Source organism: Eurypyga helias, unplaced genomic scaffold (genome assembly GCF_000690775.1).
Source record: "Eurypyga helias isolate BGI_N326 unplaced genomic scaffold, ASM69077v1 scaffold3346, whole genome shotgun sequence".
Lineage (NCBI taxonomy): Eukaryota > Metazoa > Chordata > Aves > Eurypygiformes > Eurypygidae > Eurypyga > Eurypyga helias.
In genome coordinates this window covers 2,226-14,007 of record NW_010254493.1, presented here as the reverse complement: position 1 = coordinate 14,007, position 11,782 = coordinate 2,226, and the positions used below count along the sequence as shown (strand labels likewise).

Here is an 11,782-nt window from a genome sequence, read left to right as displayed (position 1 = left end):
AGGAATGTATGACCCAAGCAGTGAGACTCCGTGCAGCAAGAAAATAAGTAAATAAAATAAATCTCCTAAGGTTTTGGTTGGACTTGAAGGAAGTTATAACTAAGCTTGTCACAACCATCTGTTCCTCCTTGTCTGTCCTTTGGATGCGAACTCTTTGGAATCTGTTGTTGTGCTGCCTTTGTTTTGGCAGTTGTGGCTTGTTTCTGCTGTTGGAAGCTGCACTGAAAACTGACAGCATTAATACCTCCTCAAAGAGCTACAGATCTGGTAAACATCAATGGGAGAGGGTGTTGCAAAAAGGGGCGGCTATAAGCTGAAGAATAACAGCTATTCTGCGATAGCACTGACCGGGGACACTTACTCCAAGTTCTGTTCTGAACTAGGCCAAAATGCAAAGGCACTTGGTACAAAATAAGAGTTTTTTTTTTTTCCTGCAAGAGGGCTGTCATCAGCCTTGCAGGTAGGCTGTGTACTAAAGCATGATGCTGTGTGGGAGACTACAGCTGTTCTAAAGGGTTTGAACGTTTCTGGTTTTGCACTTGGAATGAATTACGGTGCATTTCTGCATGTACCAGTTTTTAAAAGGATCTGTACAAACCTAGTTTTTTTTTAATTCCTCCTTTGCTAGGAAGTGGACGTTGTGGTAGCACCGTGTCGTGGATTCCAGTCTGCTGAAGCCACCTTGGGAGAGTACGTGAACCAGGTCTTGCCTATTGTCATCTTTGCCATCAGCGAGGCTGAACTTTCCTCATCAGATGAGAACGAACTGCGCGAAATCAAAAGGAATTTCTCTTTGCCCATTTTCTTCTTCAAAGTGCCCGAGTCAGGGGTTGACCTGATCTCTCCCAAAAAAACTGATAATGAAAAGTCCTCCCTTTATTACCAGCTGATGGACTTGGAGTACCTGAGTACCAGCCACTGCAGCTGTGGAGCGCCCGCTCCCGATGCTGATGCCCAAAGCATGCTGGTGGAGCAGTTGGAGAAGCTCCGTCTCCTAAGCACTTTTTCCAGGCAGGTGCTTCAGAAGCATCTCGTGGAAGCAGCTACCGGTTTAAATGAGGTGCACTGCCGCTGCCTGAACATCTTCATCAATCAGGCTTTTGACATGCAGCGAGACCTGCAGATCACTCCCAAGAGGCTGGAGTATACCCGCAGGAAGGAGAACGAGCTCTTTGAGTCGCTGATGAACATTGCCAACCGCAAACAAGAGGAGATGAAGGACATGATCATAGAGACTCTTAGCAATATGAAAGAGGAGCTCTTGGAAGATGCTTCTAATATGGAATTCAAAGGTAACTACTGGCAGGAGAGTAACGGGATTGAAGAGGTTAGGGGCTTTAGAGGAGAGTGGCGGGGTGGTATCTGCTGTCTGCTGAGGGACAGTTGAGTGGCAGTCTAGACAAGTGGCTTTGCAAGAAAATTCAGAACTAATCCTGCAGAAGAATTCCTTATGTATCTCCTGGGTAAAAACCACTGTCCCTAAATGAGAGGCCTGAACACAGTATGTCTTGGTTTCTTATGAGTCAGACGTTTTTCCCCCTGGAGCTTGCTGCACAGTGTTCTGGGTTAGAGTATTGTACTTCTCTGCTTTAATTCCCTATTCTGCTGAAGAAGAAAATAACTCAACTTTGCCTCAGTGGATGTGTTGAGACTTGGGAATAAATCTGTCCTAAGGAAAAAGGCTGTTTGAATTTTAGCGGTGAAGGGCTTGTTTTGTACTTTCTGCTTGGTTTCTGTGAGATGTTTGTATAAGACTTTTGGCATAGAACCTCTGAAAATGAAACCCTTCTGGGAAGGTAAGGTTTTCCTTCTTAAAAATATCAAAACAATGCTTCATGCTCCTGAGGCCTACGCTTGGCATTTACTGTGTGTTTTTGGGAAATGTGAAAATTCTCACTACATCTAGTACTGAACTTCCAGGAACACACGAGCTGGAAGCAGAAAGAATGATGTGTAAGCTGTGAAGGGTGAGAGGCTGTCCAAATTTTGTCTGTGGGAATATTTGGTCTGTCGTACACATCAGAGTGAAGATTTGTAGGTTGATACTCCACAGCTTTCTCCTCTGCTCACTAAGCAGCGGTTTACAGCAACAGTCACATCTGTGCCGAGGAAATGCAGTTCACTGGGCTGATGGGGAAAGATTTTTCTATTTAAAATAAAATCAGAAGCCACTCCAGGCTGTTGGTTTGGAATAAATTACTTCTTGTGAATTGAATGCTCTTCTGGGGCATGTGAGCGTGTCCAGAACTCTAGATAATTCTGCTTGTCTTGAATTACTTGATCCCAATTTCAAATGGGAGAGTTGTCTCCTGGGACGAAGAGGAGAAATGATGGATTATGTTAATCCTGCAGGATGGGATCCAGATCTTTTTGCTTCTGAAGGTGGGAAATGGATAAGATCTTTCCTGTTTCTTGAAAGGCTTGCTTTGCAGTGGCCATACAAAATCTAGTCCTCATAAAGAGCTTGTTTTAATTGCAGCATAACCTATTTGCATGCTGGGGAAAAAAAAAATCAAAATTAGCATATGCTAACAGTATGAGTGTGTTAATCCTACCTGTGTAGGGCTGCTATTTCTTCATTATCCAGACGGGTAAGAATTCCTGCATTTTGTCTGTCCCACTCCTTACGGAGTTGGAGCACTGCAGAGTTCAGGATTCTGCATGTGCAGGAGTATGTTTAGGGGCAGCACGAGATAAAATACGTGCAGAAAATATGTGTGAATGTTTATTTGCACAACAAATACCACTTAGAGTGTAGCCTCTTGTTGGCTACCAGTATTTGAAGAAATATCCTAAAAGAAGGAACGTGTTATTTTGAGGAGCTAATGCCATCTGCCGATCACTGGATTTGTTTTGAGCAGGCCAGACTGTTGGCCAAAATCCAGAGCCAAGTTCTTAATCTCCTGGTAGTAATGCAGAATTGCTCGGGGTGGTGACAGTGCGTGAGCAGTGATTGCTCAGTGTTTGTTTAAAAATACCAAGTTGTAATCAGTATCTTCAAGGTACCAGGGAAAAAAAGTCAGGTGGCTGTTACCTCACTTTCTTCCTAACATTCAGCATCCAGCAATGCTTGTGGATTGCAGCATGGCCTGGAAGAATTTCCTGAGCTGTACTTCTTTAAATGGAAAGACAGCTTTGTGCTTCTGTCCTTTAATTGTTGAATTTAATAGTTGACTTGTCACTGTACCGCTCTAACCCCGTAGTAGATACAGAATGCTTGTACAGAGACTATCAGGTGAGAGTGGAGTACCCTGGAAAATCAACACTGCTGAATGGAAGCAAACAGATTATTTTCCACGTTGGTCAGGTGTGATTTTTAGCTTCATTGAAACCGGAGTAACCGGTTGTGCATTGCTGGAGCTACTCTAACGCTTTAGTACTTTGTCACAGAATACCAAATTACTGAAGGTCTGTGGGATTGGGTTTGGGACCTCAAGGAAAACTGGCATTATAGCAGTAGGCAGGTAGGCTGGCAAAAATGCAATCCTTTGCTATAGTCAGTACCTGTGTTCTTCTGTTGCTTGTGTGGGTTTTTTTTTTTTAATGACTTACAAACTGAAGCAAACAGTGTTTCTATCACCTGGTTGTAAAGTAATGAACCTCTGAAGGAGCAAATTAGTGAAGGTGTTGGGAGCAGAACCTGGCAGGACTGGGGCTGTGCTGTAGCTCCTTTGCAAAATACTCAAAACCAGGGATAAGTTGAATACAAAAGATGGCTCTTTCTTCTCTTTTCGCAGATATCATCATTCCTGAGAATGGGGAACCTGTTAGTTCCAAGGACATAAAGTGTTGCATTAAGCAAATTCAGGAACTGATTATTTCTCGATTAAACCAAGCAGTTGCCAACAAGTTAATTAGTTCAGTGGACTACCTGCGAGAGAGCTTTGTAGGGACTCTGGAGAGATGTCTGAAGAGCCTGGAGGAGTCTTGGGAGGTTTCAGTACACCCTGCAAGGAGTTTGGAGAAGTCAAAGGATGTTTCTGTACACATCACAAGCAATTATCTCAAACAGGTATGGTGGCTTAAAAGGCTGTCTAGGATATTGTTAATTGTCTTTATCCTGATCCAGCAATGGTGGTAGGAGACCAAGATGCTCAGTGAAATTAGCGAAACACAGCTCTGGAGTCTGTGTGGGTCTGGTGTTGTTGAGGGAGGTGCTAAAACTGGGGAACAGTCACTTAAAGGCCTAGTACTTACCTTTCCTAAATCTCTATATAGCCTAGAAACACTTATGAGCTTAATACAATAAATTAATTGAACCAAGTGAATCATGGAGTATCCCATATAGTATCTATTTTTTCATTTTCATAGGGTCTGGCAAATTTTCTAGTGACTAGAGCTTGTAATGTTCCCATGCTTTCAAGTTTCCCCTGCTTTCCAGATCCTAAACGCAGCCTATCATGTTGAAGTCACCTTCCACTCTGGCTCAACAGTAACCAGGATGCTGTGGGAACAGATCAAACAGGTATCGGCATCTTTACAGTGACATGTACTAGAAGTAAATGATAGAGTGAAATGTTTTTTGAAGTGAAGAATAATGTGAATACTCACAGGGCCTCTTTAGTGTTTTGTTTCTGTTCTGAAACAGCAAAAGAACCATGATCAGTGTTTTGAAACTCTTGCTACTTGTTTTGTGTAGCTGGTTGTTTATTTGGGTTTGGAGGTTTCTTGTGGGTTTGTTTACTTATTTTGCAGTGTATCTCTGGTCAGGTCAATTCACTCTTCTCCTTCCAGAGCAGACCAGATTTCCTCAGGTCTTTGTTTTCAATTTCTGTCTGTTAAAGCATTCATCTTTTCTGAAGTTCCTGCTCTGAGCTGTTGATGACCTTTTACTGCCTTCTCCCTCTTGAGATTCCTTGTGTGGATGGGTGAGAGGACCGAGAGTTTTTCCCAAGTAGGTGCAGTGCAGACTGAGTGGTAACAAACCTTCAGATTCCTCCTTCAGCCTGGGAAAAGGATCCAGACTGGCTGTGCAGCACTTGGGTTGCTGTGGCTTCTTAAGAAGGGTGGGGCAGGACATTTAATCACCCAGCAATTCAAGGGAAGTGGTGCATACTGACACCCAGGACTTCCGCACCCTGACAGTGTGTCCGTCCAGCAAAACGCGGCTTCACTGGAGCTTTCACCAGTTTAGGAACATCTCTATTCCTGGGTCTCTGGGTTACTGCTTCTGCTGCCTGTTGTCCCAGCCCACAACCTGCACCACAGCTGTGTGGTTTTCCAAGTGGTGGGTGTCTTGCCTGTCTATGTTCTTGGTCAGACGTGAAAGGATGGTTGGCTTGTAGGAGTGAACTGAGCAGATACTCAGGAAAAACTCAAATCTCTTACTTAGTGTGTGTACAGTATTGTGATCAAGACCTCCAAATTCCTCGTCGTTTTCTAAGTTAACTATTTAGCCCAAAGCTGTGTGCAGATGACTGCATTATTGCAAGGTTTTTAAGCAGTCTGAATAAATCAACTGACCCTTTGGGGGTTGATTTTTTTGTGCTAGTGCCTTAGCTCTTTCCCGTTTTATCAGATAATCCAGCGGATTACATGGGTCAGCCCACCTGCCATCACCAGTGACTGGAAGAGGAAAGTTGCTCAGGATGCTATCGAGAGCCTCAGCGCATCCAAGTTAGCCAAGAGCATCTGCAGCCAGTTCCGGACCAGGCTGAACAGTTCCCATGAGGCTTTTGCAGCTTCTCTGCGACAGGTGAGCACGTAGAGCTGTTGAGAAGGAACCAGTTTTGTACATAGCTACTTACAGAGAGAGGATTTTTAATTGCAGAGAGCGCTAAAAGAGCAGCTCGCACAGTTTACCATTGCCATTCTGTAGGGTAGAGGTGGCAGAGCTGTTGTGAGTGCCCTGATACGAGCTGCTAGTTTTAAACTTGGCATGCTTTAAGTAGGATCTCCACTCAGTTGTGCAAGGACCCTCAACCTCATTACACTAGGCCTTCAGACCAGGCAGGATTAGTGTATATGTGATATCTCTTGTAGTTAGAAGACGGCCATTCTGGCAGGCTGGAAAAAACAGAAGACCTGTGGCTGAAGGTGCGCAAGGATCATGCTCCTCGGCTAGCACGGCTCTCGCTGGAGAGCAGGTCCCTCCAGGATGTGCTGTTGCATGGTGAGCATTGTGCTTGATGTTCTCTGTATTATCCTCTGCTCCTTCCTGAAGGAGTCCGTGGGTGTAAAGGAGTAGGAGGGGTGTGTTGCTTTTTGCTCAGCTACTTCAGCAAGACTCCGTCTGACACATACAGAGTACCTTGAATTGCTCAGCTGCTGGTCTGTGACAGGCTCTGGGCTGCCAGCCTGATGGTGTACGGGAAGAGAAACATGTCTTAATGTCTGACTAAATGAATGTTGTGCCTCACAGGCAAACCCAAGCTGGGCCGTGAGCTGGGCCGAGGACAGTATGGCGTGGTCTACCTGTGTGACAGCTGGGGAGGGCATTTCCCATGCGCGCTGAAATCTGTTGTTCCTCCAGACGAGAAGCACTGGAATGACCTTGCACTTGAGTTTCACTATATGAGGTGTGTCTCGTAAGAGGTTTTCTCATTCCACACAGATCTCCTGAACTTCACTGCTGCAAACCAACGCTATTTGCATAGGTAGAACCTAGCTTACTGCAGTTCTGCTCTGCAGTCAGTGACTTGGCCTCCTCAAGTGCTAAGCTTCCATGTCTGGCAAAGGCAAGGCAGCTTGCCAGTGCCACTGCAGGAATGTAACAGGTACAGAATAGTAGGCAGACGTGCTTCTTCCTGCCTTAATCTGATTCTCCAGTGTCTGCTGTTCAAACATTTGCTGTTTTGTGGAGTAAAATAGAATTGAGAGTATGATACCACACAGTTCTCCTGCATTTTTTTTTTTTGGTGTTGAATTGTCCCTCTTTGTCGTAAGTTCACAAAAGAAAATGATGGGTTTGCACTGCAGAAACCAGTTCTTTTTCAGTAAACAGCTGCTGCAGCACAGACAGCTGAAATAAGGCAGTATTTCCTTGGTACTACAATCTTTATAGGCTTCCTTGAGTTTAATTGGATCAGACAGCTATAGATCGTTACGGTCCCCCAATGGTGGCGTGCTGTGAATTTTTACCGTATGGTACATGCTGTAGGTGTATCTTGTTCTACTAAACCAGCAGCTGCTGGGCATTTTTCCTTACGTGGGAGGCTTGGCCTGGGATGGAGGGAAGGACACAAGTGACCAGCTCCCTCTGAACTTTCTCTAGGTCTCTGCAGACACACGAGCGGCTCGTACATCTCCACGGTTCTGTGATAGATTACGGCTATGGAGGAGGCTCCAGCATTGCCGTCTTGCTGATCATGGAACGGTTGCACAGGGACCTCTATACGGGACTAAAGGTAACAACAATCTGTTTGTGTATGTGTATATACATTTAAAAATCCAGAACTAAATATCAATCTGTAAAGCAAAGCTAAAATTGCTTCGTTTTCAGTGTTCTTGGCAAATTAAAATAAACAAAAGTAACTTTCACTTGTAGGAATTAAATCTGTTTGTTTATTCTCCAGGCTGGGCTAGAATTAGAAACACGATTACAGATTGCCTTGGATGTAGTTGAAGGAATCCGTTATCTTCACAGTCAGGGACTTGTGCACCGGGATATCAAACTTAAAAATGTTTTGGTAAGGAAAAGTTTTTTGTATCTGGCTAATCCTGAAGTTTTATGAGGCCCTTATTGTGGGAGGGAGAAGCTTATCTAAGTGAAGGAATAGCTTTGTTCACACAGGATCTTTTAACTTGTGGTATCGTTAGCCACAACTGGCCCTGCAGGGAGGTGTCCCTAACTCTCAGGTGGAAAGCCTAGGGGAAAGGGAGCAGTAGAGTGACTTCTCTTGAAGGTGGAGAGCTTGAGCTACAAGTAGGACTTCCAGTTCCCAGTTCTGTTAAATCCCAACCACACCCTCTGCGTAGAAGACAAGTGAAGGCATGTCTCATTACTGAGCTTAGCTAGGTAAATGTCTAAGATCAGCCAAGAAATCGGAGAATTGTACTCAAAACCAAATGTCCAACCCTTCAAACAGAAACAGAGTTTAAAACCTTAATATTAAAATGCAGTATTGAAAGTGAGAAGTATGGTTATCAGCTGCCTGTGCATGAATTCTTCTACAGCTTGACAAAAAGAATCGAGCCAAAATCACTGACTTGGGGTTCTGCAAACCAGAAGCCATGATGTCTGGCAGTATTGTAGGCACACCCATTCATATGGCTCCTGAGCTCTTTACAGGTATGCTTGTTGACTGAATCCACTACTCTCTTTGGCTTGAATTTTGAAGGCCATTGCTTTGAATTAATATCTCATCTTGCTTATGAGGGACAATTTAAAATAAATCAGAAGACTACCTGCGTGCAATGCCTAGTATGTATTTTTTCCTTTAAGTTTCAGTCTTAAATCTTTTCTTTATTTGAAAGAGAACTGTGGGATTCATAAGCTTTGCTAAAGTGATTAATACTCTTGCAACTGGAAAGTTAAATTGTTAGCGATTAGGAAGCTGAAAAAATTGGCTACCATAGACAAGTACTTGAGACGGGATCCCCCGTTTTTTGTGTAGATACCAAGTAAGGAATTTGCAAGCTGTTACGAACATGTGGAGTGTGTTCAGATTCACTGAGCATCGTGCTTCTGGCAGGTGCTCGCTAAGCTTTTTTCACAGAGCAAGCATCTTACAGTAGCACTTAGAGGTCCATGCCACACTTAGCAGAACCCTTTTGGTCCGAGATGCCGTCCCTGCTTTGATCAGACCGCAATCAAATTGAAGCATCCCTATTTGTCTTTAATTTAGACAATAGTATTCAGGGGTTCTCACTACTAACAGTGAAATACTCGTGACTAGTGGGCTAGACCTTGATCTGGGAGGTGAGCATTGGCTTAGCCCTTAGGCACTCACTGTGCTTAATATTTATTAGTAGTATTAATTATTATCAATATTCAGTGGGTGGACCTGGTCTAAATCAGTACTTCCCAAACTACTGTACTGAGAGACCGGTGTTAGTTCTGTCAGACTCTGGGGCAGCAGAGCTGAGCTGAACTGACAGTCTTGCAAATGTTTGTGTTCAAGTCTCTGAAATACCCCAGAGTGGTCCACAACCCTCAGCTCAGGAACTGCTGGTACACGCTAAGGGTATAACTCCTCTGAGAATTGGAAGGTCTTAACTTTTACCCCTCCATCTTTGGCAGTGCTTCCTGATACGTTTCTAGGCTTCATACGAGCCTTGCCTTCTGGCAATGAAGTTGTGGTTTTAATTTGAGGAAGTGGAACGCTGAAATCAGCTCTCAGACCGCTCGGTTTGCAGTGATGAAGATGTTTGCCCTGCTGATCAAATGTATTTTTGTCGCAGGAAAGTATGATAACTCAGTGGATGTTTATGCATTTGGCATTCTGTTTTGGTACATTTGTTCGGGACATGTGAAGTTACCAGAGGCTTTTGAGAGATGTGCAAGCAAAGATCACCTTTGGAACAATGTGAGAAGAGGTACAAATGCTTCTTTGAACTCTATTGGTTGATACTTTATGCTTGAGTAAAATTTGAGGAGGTGAGAGAACCCCATTTTTACCCTCTTGTGACTGTGAAAGGTAAAAATACAAGTTGTATTGCCTCACTGACAGTCTGAAGTGTAACGTTTATCTAACTAAACTTGGGCACACCCTACTGAAAATCTAACTAAAATTAGCAGGAGTAGGAAAAGGCTTAGTTAACCACCTCCTTGCCGTAGTGTCACAGGAGCTGCGCTCGCACACCGCTTAAACCGTGCAAAGCACTGTAACACTTCATGATGTAAACCAGAGCCCAGAACCAGCCAGGCATGATCCCCTGAAGAATGTTTAATCCCTTGCAATTTCTGGAGGCAGTGGAGATCTGTACTTCCCAGTGCTCAACGTGCAGCATGCTGGGGAAGCTGTCACTGATGAGCCCCATGTTGAGTAAAACACACCTAGTTTTTCCCCAAAATACGAACTTAGGCCTGTGGAGGTGTAGTGTGGTGCTGTGTTTCGTGGTAGCTTAACCCTTCATGCTGTTGGAATGCTGCACTACTTTGTGTCGTCAGTTCTGTCTGTAATCTCTCCCCTTCTCATGTGAAGAAGATTAACTCGGATGAGTGAGTCTTGGTCAGAAAGCTGCGCTCGCTATGTGAAGAAGATTAACTCGGATGAGCGAGTCTTGTATTTGGTCAGAAGGCTGCGCTTGCCGCTTGTTCTCAAGATGAACTTGCTCCCAAAGACACCATTATGAGTGGAGGTGGGGGGACATGGCTTGTTTTCTTAGAGAGGAGGGTACTCCTTTTGCTCCCGAATGGTTGGAAAGAGGAGGCTCTGGTGCTGGCCATCCTCTGGGAGTGTGCCTGACCTCCTGAGTGACTTCAGCAATGCTCCCAGAGACATCTTGGTGGCACTGCTGAAATGTGAGCTTTTATCAAGAGCATTAGATCCCAGACAGTCCACTCTGGTCACTTCAGCCTGCACCAACGTAACGAGCATCGTTTCCCTCAGATTTGAGGTGTGCTGATGTTAACCAGGTCCCTGTTTCCCAGGAGTTCGCCCGGAGCGACTTCCGGTGTTTGACGAGGAATGCTGGCAGCTGATGGAAGCCTGTTGGGATGGAGACTCCTCCCAGCGCCCTCTCTTGGGGATCGTTCAGCCTATGCTGCAGGGGATCATGGACAGGCTCTGCAAGTCGAGCTCTGAGCACCCAAACAAAGGCTTGGATGACTCTACTTGAGAAGGAAGCACAGAAGAATTTTTAACTGTGGGAGAGCTCTGAACCCTAACTCTGCAGGTGGCTTCTTCGCGCGTAGCTCTTTGGCCTACACGAGTGGGACAGGTAATAGCGACCAGAAGATTGCTCACAGCGGTGAGACCCCGGGGATGTTCCACCTTGAGCAGCGGCCGGAGAAACCTCCCCTGGTACACCCCACTGATGCTAGTTACCCCGCTGCCGCTTTTACTGTGGAGTTGTGCAAATAAGAGAAAAATCCACGCCCTTGAACTGAAAGGGGTTTTTGCCAATCCCACACAAATACCAAGCAAAGCATCTTGTGTGTTCCAGGTAGCGTCTGCGTTGCTAGGAGTTGATTGTGACAGTCTTTACTCAGTAAAGTAAAAACTCTTCCCATTAACTGATGGCCCCGAGTGGCCTTCGGTCCACATGTAACTGTCCCAATCGCTTACCCATCGGCACCGATTACAGTGCGGTCAGAGAGGAAAGAGAAAGCAGAGGCTCTAGGCTAGAAAGTGTTCAGAAGCTGAGAGCATCTGTCTGTTCTGGCTTCTTGCAACACTCAAAATGTTTACACTGACAGGAGCGAAGCTTCCATGTTTTACCTAAGGGGGTTTATCTACTGTTCCACTGCAGTGCAAATACCCCGAGTTATAAGCTATTTATCTCTTGTGTACCCTTCACCTCTTACTTCTGTAAACAAGCTCTTTTTCTGGTAACTTTGCTTCGTAATAGTCATTTGAATGTCTGAAGAAACCTGACCTTTCTTTTACGGCCTTCTGGTAAAACGGAAGGCTGCTCCGCGATTACATTGCAATACCAAAACATAAAGTCATTACAACTAATGACTGTCCACGGGGGAAAATGCCAATTCATTTTAATTAAATTTGGAGTTTGAATTAGCTGTAAAGGCAATGACAGTTTTAAATTTGTGCTAACTACGACAAGATGTGTGGTTTTTTTTTTTTAAAGATAAGGTTTCAGCTGGTTTTTTTTAAAGTCACATGCTTGGTGAAAGCATACTCGAGGGAAACCAGGTCATTCATTCTGCAGTAGCTGTGTC

General features: G+C 44.6%; 1 protein-coding gene across 1 annotated transcript in view; it reads left to right on the top strand.

Moving 5' to 3' along the window:
• Positions 1-10,827, top strand: part of DSTYK (dual serine/threonine and tyrosine protein kinase) — a gene marked incomplete at its 5' end in the record, with an annotated part of 16,973 nt that extends 6,146 nt beyond the window's left edge. Inside the window, 11 exons of the mRNA XM_010152985.1 lie at positions 629-1,292; positions 3,738-4,012; positions 4,382-4,465; positions 5,519-5,695; positions 5,983-6,112; positions 6,362-6,518; positions 7,214-7,346; positions 7,515-7,628; positions 8,116-8,230; positions 9,343-9,477; positions 10,535-10,827. Coding sequence (XP_010151287.1) covers positions 629-1,292; positions 3,738-4,012; positions 4,382-4,465; positions 5,519-5,695; positions 5,983-6,112; positions 6,362-6,518; positions 7,214-7,346; positions 7,515-7,628; positions 8,116-8,230; positions 9,343-9,477; positions 10,535-10,722 — 2,172 coding nt within the window. The remainder of the gene's footprint in view (positions 1-628; positions 1,293-3,737; positions 4,013-4,381; positions 4,466-5,518; positions 5,696-5,982; positions 6,113-6,361; positions 6,519-7,213; positions 7,347-7,514; positions 7,629-8,115; positions 8,231-9,342; positions 9,478-10,534) is intronic.
• Between the last annotated feature and the right edge of the window lie 955 nt (positions 10,828-11,782).